Source organism: Pongo abelii, chromosome 19 (genome assembly GCF_028885655.2).
Source record: "Pongo abelii isolate AG06213 chromosome 19, NHGRI_mPonAbe1-v2.0_pri, whole genome shotgun sequence".
NCBI classification, from domain to species: domain Eukaryota; kingdom Metazoa; phylum Chordata; class Mammalia; order Primates; family Hominidae; genus Pongo; species Pongo abelii.
Window position 1 is genome coordinate 9457697 of NC_072004.2, and position 20583 is coordinate 9478279.

General features: G+C 40.8%; 1 protein-coding gene across 2 annotated transcripts in view; it reads right to left on the reverse strand.

The window, feature by feature from the left end:
* Positions 1-20583, reverse strand: part of STX8 (syntaxin 8) — a 326746-nt gene that overhangs the window by 249747 nt on the left and 56416 nt on the right. For both annotated transcript variants that reach the window (XM_002827023.6, XM_054535431.2), the window contains exon 5: positions 4951-5075. In XM_002827023.6, coding sequence (XP_002827069.2) covers positions 4951-5075 — 125 coding nt within the window. The remainder of the gene's footprint in view (positions 1-4950; positions 5076-20583) is intronic.

Below are 20583 nucleotides of genomic sequence, written 5' to 3' on the forward strand. Positions count from 1 at the left end.
GATGAAAGAAGGGATGTGGGAGGCCTCTAGAAGCTAGAAAAAGTAAGGAAACGAATTCTCCAGAATGAGCCTCCAGAAAAGAATCAAGCTAACTGCTTGATCTGAGCCCTGTGGGACCTGCGTTGCACTTCTCACCTACAGAACTGTAAGATCATAAATGTGTTTTAAGTCACTAAGTTTGTGCTAATTTATTAAAGCAGCAATAGAAAACTAATACAATCATTTTTTAAAAATCCCTTTGAAACCATTAGGTGTTTGGATATTTCCTATCTGTAGACATTCAGAAATGCAAGATCTGGATAGTGGGAAACTAAAGGGAAAATGCAGTTTCAATGAAGAAACTGTGCAGAAGAAAAAGGAAGAGTTGGAAAAAGAACCTGTATATTAAAGAAACTTAAGAGACATAACTAGTTGCAATGTATGGGCCATATTTAGATCCTGAATTGAACTATCTAAAAGAAAACATCACAGCACAATCAGGGAAACTGGAACACTGAGTATTTGATTAGATTCAGGAAATATTGTTAACTTCTTAAGGGTGATAATGGCATGTGACTATAGTTTTCCAAAACAGTATTTATCTTTTCCAAACATATTTCAGATATATATTCTCAAATATCCACTGATGATATGATGTCTGGGATTTGCTTCCAAAATAACCTAGGGGCTGGGTAGGATAGGTAGGTTACTGAATGGCATATACATGTAAACAGATTGGCTATGAGTTGACAATCACTGAGGCTGAGGATGAGTAGGACGAAGTCATTATCTGACACTCTCTACTATTATTACATGTTTGAAATTTTCCATAGTAAAAAGTTATCAATATTTTAACAATACAACAGAGGGACATCCCTAAGAGTTGCAACCACATTCCCTGGATTGAGTACAAGATCCAGACCCCAACGACTGTCTTCTTTTCCTATGTCTTTGACATACATGACATTTCTTCTTTTTCTATGTCTTTGCCCTAGATCTGAACCCAGCTAGTGGCACGGAGCACCAACATATTTAAATCAAGGACTGAAATGTACACTTGTTTAAATCAATGAAAAGGACCCTCTAGGTTTACAAAAGAAAGGAATACAGTCTTTGCTAGACAGAAAGACTCCTGACCAATACTAGAGAGCCCTCTGAGTTTACACAGTCAGAAAAGTAGTTGATGTTGTGTTGTCCAGTGCCCACAGAGAAGCAATGAACCTTTCACATTTAACACACAGAAGGAGCTCTCCCTCAATAAAGGGAGGCAGGAAAGAAAGAGAAGAAAATTAGGCCGCCCCGGTGCGGTGGCTCACGCCTGTAATCCTAGCACTTTGGGAGCCTGAGGTTGGGGGGGGTGGGAATCACCTGAGGTCAGGAGTTCGAGACCAGTGTGGCCAACATGGCAAAATCCCGTCTGTACTAAAAATGCAAATATTAGCCAGATGCGGTGGCACACACCTGTAGTGCCAGCTACTTGGGAGGCTGAGGCTGGAGAATCGCTTGAACCCAGGAGATGGAGATTGTGGTGAGTTGAGATCGCACCACTGCACTCCAGCCTGGGTGACAGAATGAGACTCCATCTCAAAAAAAAAAAAAAAGAAAAAAGAAAAAAAAAATTAGGTCAAGCTAGATAAAAAGTTAATCACTGTTAGACGACTCAGAGCAAGTTTAAGAACAGATGTTTTTAAGATTTTAGGAAAGGAATCCTAGTCTAGGTGACAGCTACAAGAAAGGGTATCTTCAAAGAAAGTTGTCTGTGAAGCTGTGACTGCAAGTGTTCAAAGGTTAGCTACTAAGATTCCCCAGTGTGAAATGGAGTCTGGCTAGCCACCTTCCACAGCCCCATTTCACATGCAAACACCGAGATACCTAAGAATGCAGAAATCTAGAACGATTGCACAATTTCCTGCTAGAGTCTGGAAAGAACATCTATAGAAAAACCATAAGACTAGATGGAGCTGATGAAGAAACCCCATCAAGAGAGACCTCCTGGGTAAAGGTGGAAGGACACTTCATACTTCTCCAAGGTCTGCGATCTGACTCAGGGACAAGGGTCTATAATAACCAAAACGTTTTGAAACAAGAAACAAGTACCCTTGTTTCTTCTATCTCAGGGATTTTTGAGCAATTAAGTGATTGTCATCATCCACCCATCTTCTGCCTAATGCCCATTTCATGCTTCAAATTACAGCTGAAGGGGCACAGAAGCCAAATTGGCTAATTTGTTACAATGAGGTCTCACTTCTAGGTTAGGCAAGGAAGGCATTCCCTGCCCTTCAGTCTATGTTCTACCAGTAAACTGTTATTTTGGGATGATTTTCAAAGTTTCTAAGGGTCAGCTAGAGTGCAGAATGGCTAAGGGATTCCAAGGGCTAAAGAAAGTTAGAAATGACCTTTTGTGGCTCTTTATTTTCATTTAATACAGGACCTGGCAATGACGCAAACAAAGCCATAGCAACTTCAGCACATCGTCAAGATTCTTGAGGCAGAGAAAAGACTAATAAGGGTTCTGTGTGAAGATTACTTCCATTTTTGTATTTGTCCTTGAAAAACAGCTCGCTAGCAAAGAGGAATATGGCATTTCTTTTATTTATTTATTTATTTTTGGAAACAGTCTTTCCCTGTCACCAGGCTGGAGTGCAGTGGCGCAATCTCAGCTCACTGCAACCTCTGCCTCCCGAGTTCAAGCCATTCTCCTGGCTCAGCCTCCCGAGTAGCTGGGACTACAGGCGCTAGCCACGGACGCCCAGCTAATTTTTGTATTTTTAGTAGAGATGGGGTTTCACCATGTTGGCCAGGATGGTCTCAATCTCTTGACCTTGTGATGTGCTTGCCTCGGCCTCCCAAAGTGCTGGGATTACCAGCGTGAGCCACCACGCCCGGCTGGAATATAGCATTTCAAAACACAAAGGTAAGAGCAGTGGAGAGAAACTGACCTGCAACGTGCGCTGCCACTCCCCCGAAACTCCACCCACACCCCACAGGCCAGCAGGCTCCCCAAGGGTGAGAATCTTCATAAGGAAGCTCTGTTTTGGAGACTGTGACAAACACTTTGAGGGGCACACTCTCACACTGACCTAAAGCAACCCCTGAAAATAGCACCTTCTCTGGGACAAGCATACTCTTCCCAACTGAAAACAGCTTTTCTTGGCAAAATGCAACAATGCCAGAATGCAACAATGCCTAAGCTAGAAAATGCATGACTATTAGCTATAAGGTGCTCCATTCAGGAACTGTGAGTCCTGAAGAGCGAATGGTTGTGCTGCATGTAAAGCTGTGTTGCTTTTCATTTTTTTCACTTTCCTTCAAATACGGTAATGGGTGAAGTATGTAAAATTGAAGATGTAAGAGAGTCACGATGTTTCACTGACTCGATGATTTCACTGTGAAAAGGGAATTCAAAATAGAATTAGATTTCTGCTTCTGCCCATGATGGACTGACAGGCACCAGACTTCCTTCTGGCTTGAAACAACTGGAAAAATAAAACAGGGTAAATATACAAAACAGCAGTTTTAAGACATGGACATCAGGAAATGAAGGGCAGTGATCCCTGAGAGACGGGAAACAAATGAGGTGAGTTCTAAGACTGCCCCGGATTACTACCTCATAAGAGTTCCCAAGCCGTGGTGTGGGGATGGGAGAACGCAGGTGGAGCCCAGCATTTTCCACGAGTTGAGAAAAGTCCCAAGAGGCCAAGGTGGTTAGAGCTTGTAGGGCACAGGACCAGAGAGGACTGCAGAGAGAGTATTCTGTAGATCTGCACAGGGGCCACTTTGAGTCTTGAGCTGAATGTCATTCAGAAATTAGTGACTTTGGCAAGGCTGCATGATCCAAGATCAATATACAAAGATCAACTGTATTTTGATATACAAGCAACAATTAGAAACTGACATTTTAAAAATGCTGCTTAGAATAAAAGATATGAAGGCCGGGCGCGGTGGCTCACGCCTGTAATCCCAGCACTTTGGGAGGCCGAGGCGGGCAGATCATGAAGTCAGGAGATCGAGACCATCCTGGCTAACACGGTGAAACCCCGTCTCTATTTAAAAAAATACAAAAAATTAGCCGCGCGTGGTGGCGGGCACCTGTAGTCCCAGCTACTCGGGAGGCTGAGGCAGGAGAATGTCGTGAACCCGGGAGGCAGAGCTTGCAGGGAGCCAAGATCTTGCTACTGCACTCCAGCCTGGGTGACAGAGCGAGACTGTCTCAAAAAAACATAAAATAAAAGATATGAAATATTTAGGGATAAATAGGATAAAAGATATATAAGACATGTATAGCAAAAACTAAAAGACATTGCTGAGAGAATTTGAGACTCAATAGCGTTAAAATATCAATTCTCCTCAACCTAATCTAAAAGTTCAATGTAATCCCAATCAAATGCCCAGGAAGCTTTCTTTTGTAAAATTAAAAACAGATTCTAAAATTCACATGGAAATGCAAAAGACCTAGAATATCCAATAAAATTGTAAAAATAAACGAAGCTGGATGACCTGTACTATCTTACTTAATGACCCATCATAAAGGTAAAATAATTAATACAGTGAGGCACTGGTATAAAGATAAACAAATAGACCAATGGAAAAGAAGAGAGAGTACAACAGAAATAGGCCCATATGCACAGCGGCTCACACCTGTAATCCCAGCACTCTGGGAGGCCGAGGTGGGCGGGTCATGACGTCAGGAGATCAAGACCATCCTGGCTAACAGGGTGAAACGCTGTCTGTACTAAAAATACAAAAAATTAGCAGGGCATGGTGGCACGCGCCTGTAGTCCCAGCTTCTCGGGAGGCTGAGGCAGGAGAATCGTTTGAACCCGGGAGGTGGAGGTTGCAGTGAGCCAAGATCATGCCACTGCACTCCAGCCTGGACAACAGAGCAAGACTCCGTCTCAAAAAAAAAAAAAAAAAAAAAAAAAAAAATTCTGGCAAGGTTTCTGAGCCCACACTCCTCAGGATATTTAGTACCTTGGATAATTTTCTGCTGCTGTTGCCGGATTTCATCAAAACCCAAGCCTCTGGTCTCCTCTGGCTCCTCAAAGAGCCAAGGGTTGGGTGCTCCTCTCTTAGCCTCTTCACTCATCAGGCTGGACCTAAAGAACAATATTAAATGCATGATATATCTCAAAACATGCAGCTCAAATGCAAATTACTCCCACAAGTGCAGAGGTGGCCAGCCTTGAATGCTTTGAAAATTCAATTCAAACACAATTTATTGCATCGCTAGTTTATGCCAGGAACTGTACTCAGTGCTGGAAGAGATACAAGGATGAATAAGGCACAAGCTTGGGCCTCAGAATTACAGCCTGTTATAGAGATGATGGGAGAACATAATATTTGTACTAATCCTCCAAGAGATGTTTGAGTTAATAATCCTAAAAGAAGTTGGTAATAAATGAGGTTCTTAAATTTCAAAAACAGAAGGTCGAACAGTGTGGCCTTTTTATTAGGACAAAGTTTGTTTCGGAGGCTACGTGACCCCAGAGGTACAAATATTATTTCTCAAGCAGACACAATGTTGCGACTACAGATTACAATGTTGTTGTTGTTTTAAAAAAAGACCATATAATTTCCCATTAAAGGGTATTTGGAGCTGGGCGCAGTGGCTCATGCGTGTAATCCCAGCGCTCTGGGAGGCCAAGGTGGGCAGATCACCTGAAGTCAGGAGTTCCAGACCAGCCCGTCCAACATGATGAAACCCTGTCTCTAATAAACACACAAAAAATTAGCCAGGCTTGGCGGCAGACATCTGTAATCCCAGCTACTTGGGAGGCTGAGGCAGGAGAATCGCTTGAACCTGAGAGGCAGAGGTTGCAGTGAGCCAAGATGGCGCCACTGCACTCCAGCCTGGATAGCAGAGCAAGACTCTGTTTCCAAAAAAAAAAAAAAAAAAAAAGGGAGTATTTGGTTGCTCACAGACAGAAACACATGCAGGGTTTCAATACCAATTTTGTGACTATAATGTAGCATTCATAACAGAATAAACACATTCTGATTTGTCAATCTTAACCTTACTCCCTCTAATAATCCATGTGCCCTTTCTGCACGAGACCAGTTGGTCTCGCTGTCTAAGGAACAGGAAACACATGATTTCCACCTCAGTCCCCATGTTTTCAGGATTCTCCTCCTCTCAAGTAGCTCCTCTCCTCTCCCCACCTGTCTACATTCTGTCCAAGCTGAGAAGATCATCTTGTCCAGGACACGACCTTCTGACCAATTCAACAAAGAGATGAACATTAGACTCATCTTTAGAGCTCTCAACAGATTCATGAAAAATCATAGAATAAATGGTGGGTGGGACATCAGCAAGATGACTGATTAGAGTCACCTGGTGCTCACCCGCCTGCCCCCCCCCCCCCCTTTTCTTATGAAAGGACTAACGCAGTGAATAAACAGCTAAGATTTGACTTCAGTGTGGGAAAACGCTGGACTGCAGTGGGGAAGTAGAGAGGCCCCTGTGGTGATTGAAAGTCTAGGAGGGCAGCACCTCTGTGGCCCCATCTCTTCCACCAGGATTGGGGAGGCCTGGACATATGAAGGCCTTCTCCCTGTGAGGAAAAGGTAAGCGGGAGATTCCCACCTGCCCCCACTGCCACTGCAAACACCTACAGTCCTTACCACAGGAGGATCCCCCAGTCCTTGCAAGTTCTGAGCTCAGTTTGGAGAGCTGCTGGGAATTCGTACAGCTGCACTGCCCTAGATTAGGAGCATTCCCCACTCCCCACCCACTCCACGAGCCAAGTTACTACAGCATGGCGCCATCTTCAGACCACAGCTCCCTCTGGAGTGTGCCTTCCTCTTGGGGCCAGTAGCCACTGCACCTTTCCAGCACTGGGACTCCATCTTCATGCCACCAAACCTACACAGGTGGCTGAACTCCACACCCCAGGGCTCAGGAATGGCTGTGACTCTGGTCCTGCACTGAAGGGAAACCACCCTCTGCACTTTCAGCCACAGAAACAGTCCCACCCTGGGCAAACCCACTCTTGAGCCAACCAAACTGCTGCATATCCTCCTACAAGCAGAAGGCCCTAAGCAACTGACAGGCTAGCAGAGTGACTACGCTCCTGCATCCCGGATCTGTGAAACAGTCGGGCAGTGCAGCCCCCTACAGACATGCCCCCAGCCTGCCCAAAGGCCCCACACCTCACTCAGGGCCTGAGAAACAACCCTGCAGGTTGCCCCTGGCAGATATACCCCCAGGCCAGCCAAGTAGCCATGTGTCCACATCTCAGGCCTGAAAAACAGCCCATGGGTCACCCCTAGCAGCAACTCCTCTAGGCCAGCCGAGCAGCCTTGTGTTCACGTCCTGGGTCTGAGAAGCAACTCCTCAGGCCACCCCTGGCAGACATGCCCCCAGGGCCATCAAGCAGCCTTATGCCCACCTCTCATGCCTGAGAAATAGCCCTGTAGGCTGTCCCCAGCAGGTATTCCCCACAGGAGAGCTGAGCAGCAGTGTGCCCATGTCCCGAACCTGAGAAACAGCCCAACAGGCCACCTCTGGCAGGCATACTCCCAGACTGGCCAAGCAACCAAGCAACTGTGCCCTCAGCCAGAGTAAGGGCACCAACCCCAACCCCAGCAAGTGAGACCCCAAGTTGGACAACCCACCATGTGAACGCATGCATCGCTGATCTGACAAATAGCCCAGTGAACACACCCCTGGCAAAGTCATGCCACCACCACCACAAAGCCTCTCAGCTGAGGCCACTGAGACACTCACAAACGTCACTAGCATGGATTACAGTTGAAAAAACTACACAAAAACTACACTACTATGCCCACCTGGAACCAAAGCCAATGCATCCCACTGAACCAACACCCCAAGATCCATTCATACAAATATTTCTTTCCCTGCAAAACCTACTGCATAAAATTGGAAGAGGCAACTATTCCACCAGATGCAAAGACATCAACATAGGGATACATCGAACATGAAAAAGCAAGAAAACAAGACACCTCCAAAGGAATACAATAATTCCTGCGTAATAGACCCCAATGATAGAGAAATATACAAAATGACAGAAAAAGAATTCAAAGTAGTAATCTTACAGTGAGATACAAGATAATAGAGCTAGACAATTTGATGAAATCAGGAAAACAATTCATGACGTGAACAAGAAATTCAACAAGAAGATAAATACCATAAAAAAGAACAAAACAGGTATCCTAGAGTGGAAGAATTCAATGAATAAATAAATAAATACAAGCTAGAGCTTTACCAAAAGACTAGACCAAGCAGAATTTTATTTATTTATTTAATTTTTTGGAGACACATTCTCACTCTGTCACCCAGGCTGGAGTGCAGTGGCATTGTCTCAGCTCACTGCAACCTCCACCTCCTGGGTTCAAGTGATTCTCCCCTCCTCAGCCCTCCTGAGTAGCTGGGACCACAGGGGCGTGCCATCACATCCAGCTAATTTTTGTATTTTTTGGTAGAGATGGGGTTTCACCATGTTAGCCAGGTTGGTATCGAACTCCTAACCTCAAGTGATCTGCCCACCTTGGCCTCCCAAAGTGCCAGGATTACAGGCGTTAGCCACCATGTGTGGCCGAATTTTTGAACTTGAAGACAGATCTTGTGAAATAACACAGAAAGATGGGGGAAAAAAGTCAAATGGAATGAAGAAAGCCTACAGAATTCTTGGGACACTATTAAGTGAAAAAATGTTCACACTGTAGGTGTTCCAGAAAGAGAAAAGAAGGGGAAATGTACAGAAAACATTGAATGAAATAGTAGCTGAAAACTTCCCAAGTCTTGGGAGCTTCCAGATCCAGGAAGCTAAAAGAATCCCAAATAGATTCCATTCAAACAGGACCCCTCTTAGGCACATTAGAGTCAAATTATCAAAAGTCAAAGACAAAGAATTCTAAAAACAGCAAGAGAAGGACTGGGTGTGGTGGCTCATGCCTGTTATCCCAGTACTTTGGGAGGCCGAGGCGGGCGGATCACGATGTCAGGAGTTCAAGACCAGCCTGGCCAACATGGTGTAACTCTGTCTCTACTAAAAATACAAAAAAATTAGCTGGGCATGGTGGCAGGTGCCTGTAATCCCAGCTACTCAGGAGGCTGAGGCAGGAGAATCACTTGAACCCGGGAGGCAGAGGTTGCAGTGAGCAGAGACCATGCCACTGCACTCCAGCCTGGGCAACAGAGCAAGATTCCATCTCAAAAACAAACAAACAACAACAACAAAAAGAAACCAGCAAGAGAAAAGCATCAAATCACCTATGAGGGAATTCCCATTAGACTAATAGCAGATTTCTCAGCAGAAATCTTACCAACCAAGAGAGAATTGGATTTTATGTTCAAAGTACTAAAAGAAAAAAAAAATCTGCCAACCAAGAATATTACATGCAGCAAAGATATCCTCCAGAAATGAAAGAGAAATAAAATCTTTCACAGACAAGCAAAAACGAAGGTAATCCATCACCACTAGACCAGTCTTACAAGAAGTGCTCAAGGGAGTATTGCATCTGGAAGTGAAAAGATCATAACAGCCATTATAAAAACATATAAAAACATGTGACACTATAAAACTCACTGGTAGATCTAATATACAAAGGAAAAAGAGAAAGAAAGAAATCAAGCCTTATCACTTCAGAACACTACCTAACCACAAAAATAAACAATAAGAGGAAGTAAGGAACAAAGGATATACAAAACAGCCAGAAAACAATCAATAAAATGACAAGATAAGCCCTCATCTATTAATAATAACCTTGAATGTAAGTGAATTAAATATCTCATTAAAAGACATAGACTGGATAAGTAGATTTAAAAAAAAAAAAAAAAAAAAAAAGACTAGACTCAACTATAAGCTGCCTAGAAGAAACTCACCTGACCTACAGGCACACATAGACTGAAAGCAAAGGTATGGAAAAAGATATTCTATGCAAACAAAAACCAAAAGCAAGCAGGAGTAGCTGTACTTATATCAGACAAAACAGACTTCAAGTCAAAAGTTGTGAAATTAGACAAAGAAGGACATTACATAATAATAAAGGGATCAATTCAACAAGAGAATGTAACAACTGTAAATATACACACATTCAATACTAGAGCACTCAGATATATAAAGCAAACGTTATTAGCTCTAAAGGGAGAGATGGACTCAAATAGAGTAATAGCTGGGGATTCTAACATCTCACTCTCAGCATTGGACAGATCATTCAGACAGAAAATCAACAAAGAAAAATCATATTTAAACTATACCACAGAACAAACAGTCCTAACAATTTACAGAACATTTCACCCAACAGCTACAGAGTATACATTCTTGTCAACAGCACATAGAACATGGACTGACCATATGTTAGGACATAAAACAAGTCTGAAAAATTTTTTTAGAAATTGAAATCATACCAAGTATCCTATTTAACCACAGTGGAAAATATCAATAACATGAGGAACATGCAAAATGATACAAATACATGGAAATTAATCAACGTGCTCTTGAACAGCCAGTGAGTGAAGGACAAAATTAAGAATGGAATTTTAAAATTCCTTGAAGTAAATGAAAATAGAGGCACAACATACCAAAACCTATGGGACACAGCAAAAGTAGTACCATGAGGCAAGTGTATAACAATAAATGCCTACAATAAAAAACTAGAAAGATTTCAAATACCCTAACAATGTATCTCAAGGAAACTAGGAAAGCAAGAATAAACCAAACCCAAAATTAGTAAAGGAAAGAAAGAATAAAGATCAGAGGAGAAATAAATGAAATTGAAATAAAAAAAGTATTTAAAAAATCAACAAAATAAAAGTTGGTTTTATGTAAAGATAAAATTGAGAAATCATTAGCTAGACTAAGAAAAAAAGAGAGATGACTCAAACAAATAAAATCTGGCAAGAAAAAGGTGACATCACAATGGATGCCAGAGAAATACAAAGAATCATTACAGGATACTATGAACTCTACACCAATAAATTCAAAAACCTAGAGGAAATGGATAAATTCCTGGACACATACAACCTACCAAGATTGAACCAAGAAGAAATTTTTTTAAAACCTGAACAGACCAATAACAAGTAATGAGATTGAATCAATAATATAAAATCTGTCAACAAAGAAAACTCCAGGACTGAACAGCTTTCATACTGAATTCTACCAAACCTTTAAAGAAAAATGCATACCAATTCTTCTCAAACTATTCCAAAAAATTGAAGTGGAGGGTATTCTACCTAACTCATGCTAAGAGGCCAGAATAACCCTGATATCAAAAGCAGACAAGAATACAACAGAAAAAGAAAAGTTCAGGCCAATATGCCTGATAAATATACACACAAAAATCCTCAATACTAGCAAATCAAATCCAACAATACATCAAAAAGATAATATACCATGTTCAAGTGGAATTTATCCCAGGAATGCAGGGATGGTTCAACATACACAAATCAATAAATGTGATACATCACATCAACTATAAAGGACAAAACCCACATGATAATCTCAATAGATGCAGAAAAAAAATTGATAAAATTCAACATCTCAATTAAAAACTCTCAGTAAACTAGGTATAGAAGGAAAGTACCTCAACACAATAAAGGCCATGTATGACAAACCCACAGCTAACATCACACAGAAAAGGTGAAAGCTTTGCCTCTGAGAACTAGAAGACAAGGATGCCCGCTCTCATCACTCTTACTCAACACAGTACTGGAAGTCTTAGCCATGGTAATCGGACAAGAGAAAGTAATAAATGGCATTCAAATTGGAAAGGAGAAAGTCAAATTGTTTCTGTTTGCAGAAAACATGATCTTATAGAGAGAAAAGCCTAAAGACTACCAAAAAAAAAAAAAAAAACCTCTTAAAACTGATAAACAAATTCAGTAAAGTTGCAGGATACAAAATCAACACACGAAAAATCAGTAAGTGGTGTTTCTATAAATAATGAACTAGTTGAAAAAGAAATCAAGAAGACAATATCATTTACAATAGCAATCCCCCACAAAATTACCTAGGAATCAATTTAACCAAGGAGGTGAAAGATCTCTAGAAGAAAAACTACAAAACACTGATGAAAGAAATTGAAGAGGATACAGACAAAGGCAAAGTTATTTCATGCTCATGGATTGGAAGAATTAATATTGTTAAAATGACTATACTACCCAAAGCAATCTACAGATTCAATGCAATCTCTATCAAAATGCCAATAACATTCTTCACAGCAATAGAAAAAATCTTGAAAATCTGCATGGAACCACCAAAGACCCTGAAGAGCCAAAGCGATCCTAAGCAAAAAGAACAAAGCTGGAGGCATCACACTACCAGACTTCAAAATATACCACAAAGCTGTAGTAATGTACTACAATGCTGTTTTTATGATACATACTGACATAAAAACAAATACACAGACCAATGGAACAGAATAGAGAACCCAGAAATTAATCCATGTATCTAGAGCCAACTGATTTTTTTTTTCGAGGCAGAGTCTCACTCTATAACCCAGCTGGAGTGCAGTGGTGCAATCTTGAGTCAATGCAACCTGAGCCTCCCACCTCAGCCTCCTGAGTAGTTGGGATTACAGGCACACGCCACCACACTCAGATAACTTTTGTAGAGACGGGGTTTCACCATGTTGCCCAGGCTGGCCTCAAACTCCAATCTGCCCGCCTCAGCCTCCCAAAATGCTGGGATCACAAGTGTGAACCCTGCCAAGCCTACTGATTTTTGACAGAGGTGCCAAGAATATTCACTGGGGGAAGACAGTCTCTTCAATAAATGGTGCTGGGAAACTGAATATGCACATGCATAAGAATGAACCTGGACACCCATCTATCACCCTATGCAAAAAATCAACTCAAAATGATTCAAAGACCTAAACGTAAAACCCAAAACCATAAAAGTACCAGGCAAAAACAAGGAAAACACTTCAGGATGTTGATCTGGGAAAAGATTTTATGAGTAAGACCTCACAAGCACAGGCAACAAAAGCAAAAAGAAACAAATGAGATCATATCAAACTAAAAAGCTTCTGCACAGCAAAGGAAACAATCAACAGAGTGAAAAGACAATCTATAGGAGAAAATATTTGCAAACTGTTTATCCAACAGAGGATTAATATGCAAAATATGTAAGGAACTCAAAATATCTCCATGGCAAAAATCATAATTGGATGGAAAAATGGGCAAATGAGCTAGGCATGGTGGCATGCACCTATAGTCCCAGCTACTCAGGCTGAGGTGGGAGAATTACTGAAGCCTGGACAACATAGTGAGACTCTATTTCAAAAAAAAAAAAAAAAGATACACAAAATATGTGAAAGAAAGACGAACAAATGATCTGAACAGACATTTCTCAAAAAATGACATACAAATGCACCAACAAATATATACAAATTGCTCAGCATTACTAATCGTCAGGGAACTGCAAATCAAAATCACAATGAGGTTCATCTCATTCCACTTAGAATAGCTATCATCAAAAACATAAAATAAATGCTTGTGAGGATGTTGTGAAACAGGAACTCTTATACACAGATGGTGGAAATGTAAACTAGTACAGCCACTATGGAGAACAGTATGGCAGTTCCCCAAAGAAACTATAACTAGAACTACCATATGATCCAGCAATCCCCCTACTGGGCACTTATCCAAAGGAAAGAAAATCAGTATTTTGAAGAGATATCCACACCCACATGTTTACTGCAGCACTATTCACAGTAGGCAAAATATGGAATCAACCTATCCAACAACAGATGAATGGATAAAGTGTGGTATATATACACAATGGAATACAATTTAGCCATAAAAAAGAACGAAATCCTGTCATTCACAGCGACATGGATGGAGCTGGAGGACATTATGTTAAGTAAAATAAGCCAGGAACAGAAAGCTAAACACTGCATGTTCTTACTCATATGCAGAAGTTAAAAAAAAAAAAGTTGATCTCATAGAAGTAAAAAGTAGAACAGAGCACACCAGAAACTGGGGAGAGCAGGGAGAAGGGTGAGAGCAAGAGATTTGTTAAGGGACACAAAATTATAGTTGGACAGGAGCAATCAGTTTGAGTGTTCTATTCACCACTGTAGGATGACTACAGTTAACAATAATAGCCTCAAGTAACTAGAAGGACGATATAGAATGTTCCCAACACAAAGAAATGAAAAATGTTTGAGATTATGAATATGCTAATTATCCTGACTGGCTCATTATATATTACATGTATGAAAACATCACTATGTACCCCATAAATATGTATAATTATTATATGTCAATTAAAACAAAATGATAGGCTGGGTGCGGTGGCTCATACCTATAATCCCAGCACTTTGGGAGGCCAACGCAGGTGGATCACCTGAGGTCAGGAGTTCGAGACCAGCCAGGCCAACATGGTAAAACCCCGCCTCTACTAAAACACAAAAATTAGCTAGGCATGGTGGCGGGTGCCTGTAATCCTAGCTACTCAATTGCTTGAACTCAGGAGGCGGATATTGCAGTGAGCTGAGATCGCACCACTGCACTCCAACCTGGGCAACAAAGTGAGGCTCTGTCTCAAAAACAAAACAAAACAAAAACAAACAAAAAACAAAATGATGACAATGATGTTACAGTAGCAATAACAATAATAGTTAACATGCAGTAAGCATTTGCCCTGTGCAGGCATGGCTCCAGGTGATTTATATATATTCACTCATATCTCCATTATTTATAATTCTTCTAGCCTTGTTCACACCTCCTATATCATCCAGAAACAATTGCTACCCTATTATTTAACTTTTTATATAGATAAGGCGCATATCCACTAGACACAAGGCAGAAACTGAAAATCACCCTTCGCTGTCCCACAATATGGAGTGAACAGCTAACAGCATATCACCTACTGGCAATATATGAACAGAAAGTTACTGGAGGATTCAATAATTTTTCATTCCAAAAACATTTACTTAGTAGTTATTATATAGTTGGCATTGCTCTCATTAATGGGCATAAAGAAAAAATAGAATACAGACAAACAGACCAAAATCTCCACCCATACAAAGCATAGATTCTTGTTATCAGTGCTGTTTGCATTCTGGTGGGATGAAACAATGGGTAAAATGTGTGCAAACTGTCTGATGTCATACTTGGAAGATGTTAACTAGTATCATAATACTAATTATTGCATTTTTTACACAGAAGGCACTAAAAAATTTAAATAAATCTGTATATCACAAAAGCTATATTAATTTCACTTTTAGTGTAGAACTTTAAAGCCTTTGGAAGAATATTATATGTATCAAGAGACAAACCCAGGCAAAACTGGAAGAAAATTTTTGATTCCTTAGACTAAGATTTTAAGCACAGAGTTGGTCTCAAGTGTACTAATTAGCATGCCAAACAGAAGTATGACTTTCTTCCACTTTACTAAAAGGACAGGTGTGTTTCTTTGAAGTCTTTCTCTCTCTCTCTCATTCATTCATTCATCCATTCATTTATTTGAAACAGGGTCTCACTCTGTTGCCTAGGCGGGAGTGCAGTGGTACAATCATCACTCACCACACCCTTGACCACCAGAGCTCAAGGGATCCTCCCACCTCAGCCTCCTGAGTAGCTGGGACTACAAGTGCGTGCCTCTGCACCTGGCTAATTATTTTTATTATTTGTAGAGATGAGGTCTCGCCATGTTGCCCAAGTTAGTCTTGAACTCCAGGGCTTAAACAAGCCTCCCACCTTGGCCTCCCAAAATGCTGGGATTACAGGCATGAGCCGCTGTGCCCAGCTGGAAGCCTTACTTCATGCCATCGGCACCAAATATCCAAGATGTCAAGATTTTGGATTTCTTCTGTATGATAATTATTCAATTTCACATACCTTCGAAGAAGGGGGAAGCATGCAATAGGAAAGGGAAGGAAAGAAGAAAATTCACAATCAAAGCCTATCCCAACTCATATCATCTTGCAAGAGTCGCTTTTCAAATCAGGAATTACACAGGATTTGTCCATGATTTACTGCAAATGCACGTGGGTCAGAGGTATGTAAAGATACTTTGAAAGTGCATTAGTAACCAGCTATGACCATCCAAATGAGTATATTGCCCCTGAGGTGTTATTGCTCCTCTGAATTTAATGTTGGAACCAGTCACTGGTAGCTCTTGTGAGCCCTAGTGCGTACTTTTAAAAAGCTGTTATTAAAGGGGAAAAATATTTTTTTCACAATCTCAAAAATGACACATTAGAACCACAGTCGTATATATATACGTATATATACATACCTATATATACGTGTATATATACATACATACATATATACATACATATATATACGTGTATACATACATACATATATACATACGTATATATACGTGTATGTATACATACATACGTATATATACGTGTATGTATACATACATACGTATATATACGTGTATGTATACATACATACGTATATATACGTGTATGTATACATACATACGTATATATACGTGTATGTATACATACATACACGTATATATACGTGTATGTATACATACATACGTATATATACGTGTATGTATACATACATACGTATATATACGTGTATGTATACATACACGTATATATACGTGTATGTATACATACACGTATATATACGTGTATGTATACATACATATATACATACATACGTATATATACGTGTATATATACATACATATATACATACATACGTATATATACGTGTATATATACATACATATATACATACATACGTATATATACGTGTATATATACATACATATATACATACATACGTATATATACGTATATATACATACATATATACATACATACGTATATATACGTGTATATATACGTGTATACATACATATATACATACATACGTATATATACGTGTATATATACGTGTATACATACATATATACATACATACGTATATATACGTGTATATATACATACATATATACATACATACGTATATACACATACATATATACATACATACGTATATATACGTATATATACGTATATATACACATACATATATACGTATATATACACATACATATACACACATATATACGTATATATACACATACATATACACACATATATACGTATATATACGTATATATACACATACATATACACACATATATACGTATATATACGTATATATACACATACATATACACACATATATACGTATATATACGTATATATATATATACCTGTTAGAAAATAAAAGTGACAATATGGGCACAATTTAATACTCATATCAAACATACATCACCACAGACATATATAGAAAGGATTTCCCAGGGTTATCTGATTCCAAAGGCTGAACTATGTAACTCCACTTCTCTCTGGTTTGTTTGGTGTTTCTACTTTGCTGATGCCCCAAACCTATGAGGAAATCCAGCAGTTTCACTCACTGACCTTCACTCAGAAAAGCAGGTAAGATCATGAGATCACAGGTATCCCTGGATGTACACCTGATTCTCTTTTCATTTGGTTTTATGTTCAATTTAACATTTGGGGTGGTGCCTATTACTGTTCTAGGTACTAGGAAGATATGAAAAATAATATGAAAACATAATTCTTGCTTTCAAGGAGTTTATAATCAAATTGAAATGAGAAACTAACCAAAATGAAGCACACTAGTTAAAATAAGAGAGCATCTAGCTTTGTATCCCTCCTGGGCAATTCCAAAAACCTCTTCAACTCTGGTTTTCTCACCCATAAAACAAGCAAACTAAATGGGCCAATGGTTTTCAACCTTCTTTCTGGCCCAACACTTGAGGGTATGATACCCTTGTTAATAGTGACATTGGGGAGTAAGTGGGGAAGACTCATCTTGGTGGGAGGAAGCAGATATTCTTTTTAATCCTGCAAAAGATGATTTCCTATTGTTGCAAATTGTGAATTAGATTTTTTCAATCTCCTCTCAAATGCTGACTCCTCAGAGAGGTTTCCCTGACTCCTCCATCTAAAATAACATCTGTCTCTGTCACTCCTTCACCCCACTCCTCCTTATCTTGCTTAATTTTTCTTTATAGCACTGAAGACACCAGCCATTATGCATTTGTTTTCTGTCTCCCACACTAGACTATAAGCTCCACAAGGGCAGGGACTAGGTCTTGTTTATCACTCCATCCTTTATCACATTATGGCTGGCATAATGGACACTGAAGGAAAAACATGGAATTAATTATTTTTTCAGCAAAACCCAGAAATAAATGAATGAAATCACTCAGGAGAGTTGTCAGGAAATTACAGTATCACACATTGGTGCTATAATATGTTTTGTGATTTCAAAGGCATTTCACAAACATTATCTCATGTGAATCGCACACAGCCCTGTGTTTAAGTCAGCACAGGTATTACTGACAAGAAAACTAAGGCAAAGAGACATCCAGCGGCTTCCTCAGGGCCACCCACCTAGTGGCAGAGCTAAGGGTTCAGCCCATATCTTGTGATTCTTAACCCAAGGCATTTCTTTCTACCACTTGAGAGGTTTCATAAAGGTAAGGAGGTTGAGCACAATAGTTCACGCCTATAATCCCAGAACTTTGGAAGGCCAAGGCCAAGGCAGGAGGACTGTTTGAGCCCAAGAGTTCAAGACCAGCCTGGACAACAAAGCAAGACCCCTATTATTAAAAAAAAAAAAAAGGCGAGGAGACTTAAGGCAGCCTTGAAGAATGCGTGAGGTTTAGGGAAGAAAGGAAGAGATGGTAAGGCATTCCAAGAAAAGGCAAAAAACATGAATGAGTCTCCAGGACCGGGAATGTGTACCACATGAACATGCGTGACGTAAGAGTGGAGAGTGGGCAAAATTTGGGGGGGCTAGATTTAGAATTAATTCCGAGGTAGGTAGCTACTGTGACCCTCCATTTGTTCTAATAACTTTTATCCTCCTATTGTCCCAGGATCTCATAATTTTAACTTTCTGCTAGTTCTTCTCCATCCTATAAATCCTCAAGCAACAACTTTCTCTCCTATTCGCAGCCAAACTTCCATGAAAAATAACCTATGCTCACCAACTCCACTTTCTGACCCCCGTTCACTCCTCAAGCCAACTTCTGCCCCTGCACGACCAAAATCTTCTCATTCACAGCCTCCTCACTGCCAATCACTCTTTCCAGGTCTTACCAGACTCCTCTTCCAGGCCTCATGTGTCACAGCTAAGCTTATGATTCTCCTTTCCATGAATCCTCTCTCTTGGCTTCCTCCACACCACTCTCTCCCACTGACAGCTCCTTCCCTACAATTTGCAGGTACCTCTTCCCCCATCTGCCCCTGCAATGTGAGTTCCTTGGGAATTCGACTTAGATCTGCTCCTCTCACTGTATTGTGTTTCTCTGGGCAAGTCTATCTGTGCTGGGGGCTTGCTGTAAGAACAGATGCTAGCGGCCAGGCGTGGTGGCTCATGCCTGTAATCCCAGCACTTTGGGAGGCCGAGGCAGGCAGATCACGAGGTTAGGAGTTCAAGACCAGCCCGGCCAACGTGGTGAAGCCCTGTCTCTACTAAAAATACAAAAAATTAGCTGGGCGTAGTGGTGGGCGCCTGTAATCCCAGCTACTCGGGAGGCTGAGGCAGGAGAATTGCCTGAACCCGGGAGGCAGAGGTTACAGTGAGCTGAGATCATGCCACTGCACTCCAGCCTGGGCGGCAAAGCGAGACTCCATCTCAAAAAAAAAAAAAAAGAGAATAGATGCTAGCAATGCTTAAAGACATTCTATGCTCAGCACAAATGAAATCAGACACATTCCCTTGAGTCATTATGGTGGTGAATTCTGAACTAGGGGTGGGGAGGGACGTGCTCTCCTCCCTAGTAGGACAATACCAGAATCTGGAGGGGTTGGGGGGAGTAGCACACAAATAGTTAAAAAGAAACCCCACATATAAAAACATTCAGGCAAAGCACGTCCTCCCACCCCTTACCCTGACTGAAAATCACGGTGCTAAAGAGACTTACAAATTTGTCTCTACCCGTAATATCTCCCTACAGGTTCTTTATCTGCATTTGTGACTTCTCATTTAAAAATCTCCAACTGGGTATTCCTCCCCAAACTCAACATATCCAAAATCAAATTCATGACTCTCACCCCATAAGCTGTTTCTTCTCGTACGCTCTCTATTTTGGTGAGCAGCATCACTGTATTCCCAAGTCATCCAAGCCTTTTTTTTTTTTTTTTTTTTGGTCTCCCTTCTAACCACATCTCATCAACAAACAAGGCCTCCCTCAGAGATGGTTCTCACATCCAAGCCCTGATTGCCCTCCCCACTGGTACTGCCTTGGCTCAGACACCCATCACCTCTCATGTACAACATGGTTACAGCCTTCTGATTTGTCTCCTTGTCCCCAGTCACCCTCGTTCAAATCATCCTACGCTCTGCTGCAAGAATTGTTGTTCTGAAAACAGAGATCTCACCCTATCACTTCCCTATTCAAAAACTTCCCTGACTCCCCAGAAGCTACAATATGGCAACGATCTCTCTACGACATCATCTCCTCAACATCCCCCCTTCCACACCCTACTTCTTCAGCCCTCCAGACTGCTCCCCACCGCTCAGACAAAGGCACAAACTTTCACACTCTCATGTTTTTGCATGAGTCTGGAGTGTCCCCACCCCCACCCCCTTTGTCCATCTGGCAAAATTCTATTCATTCC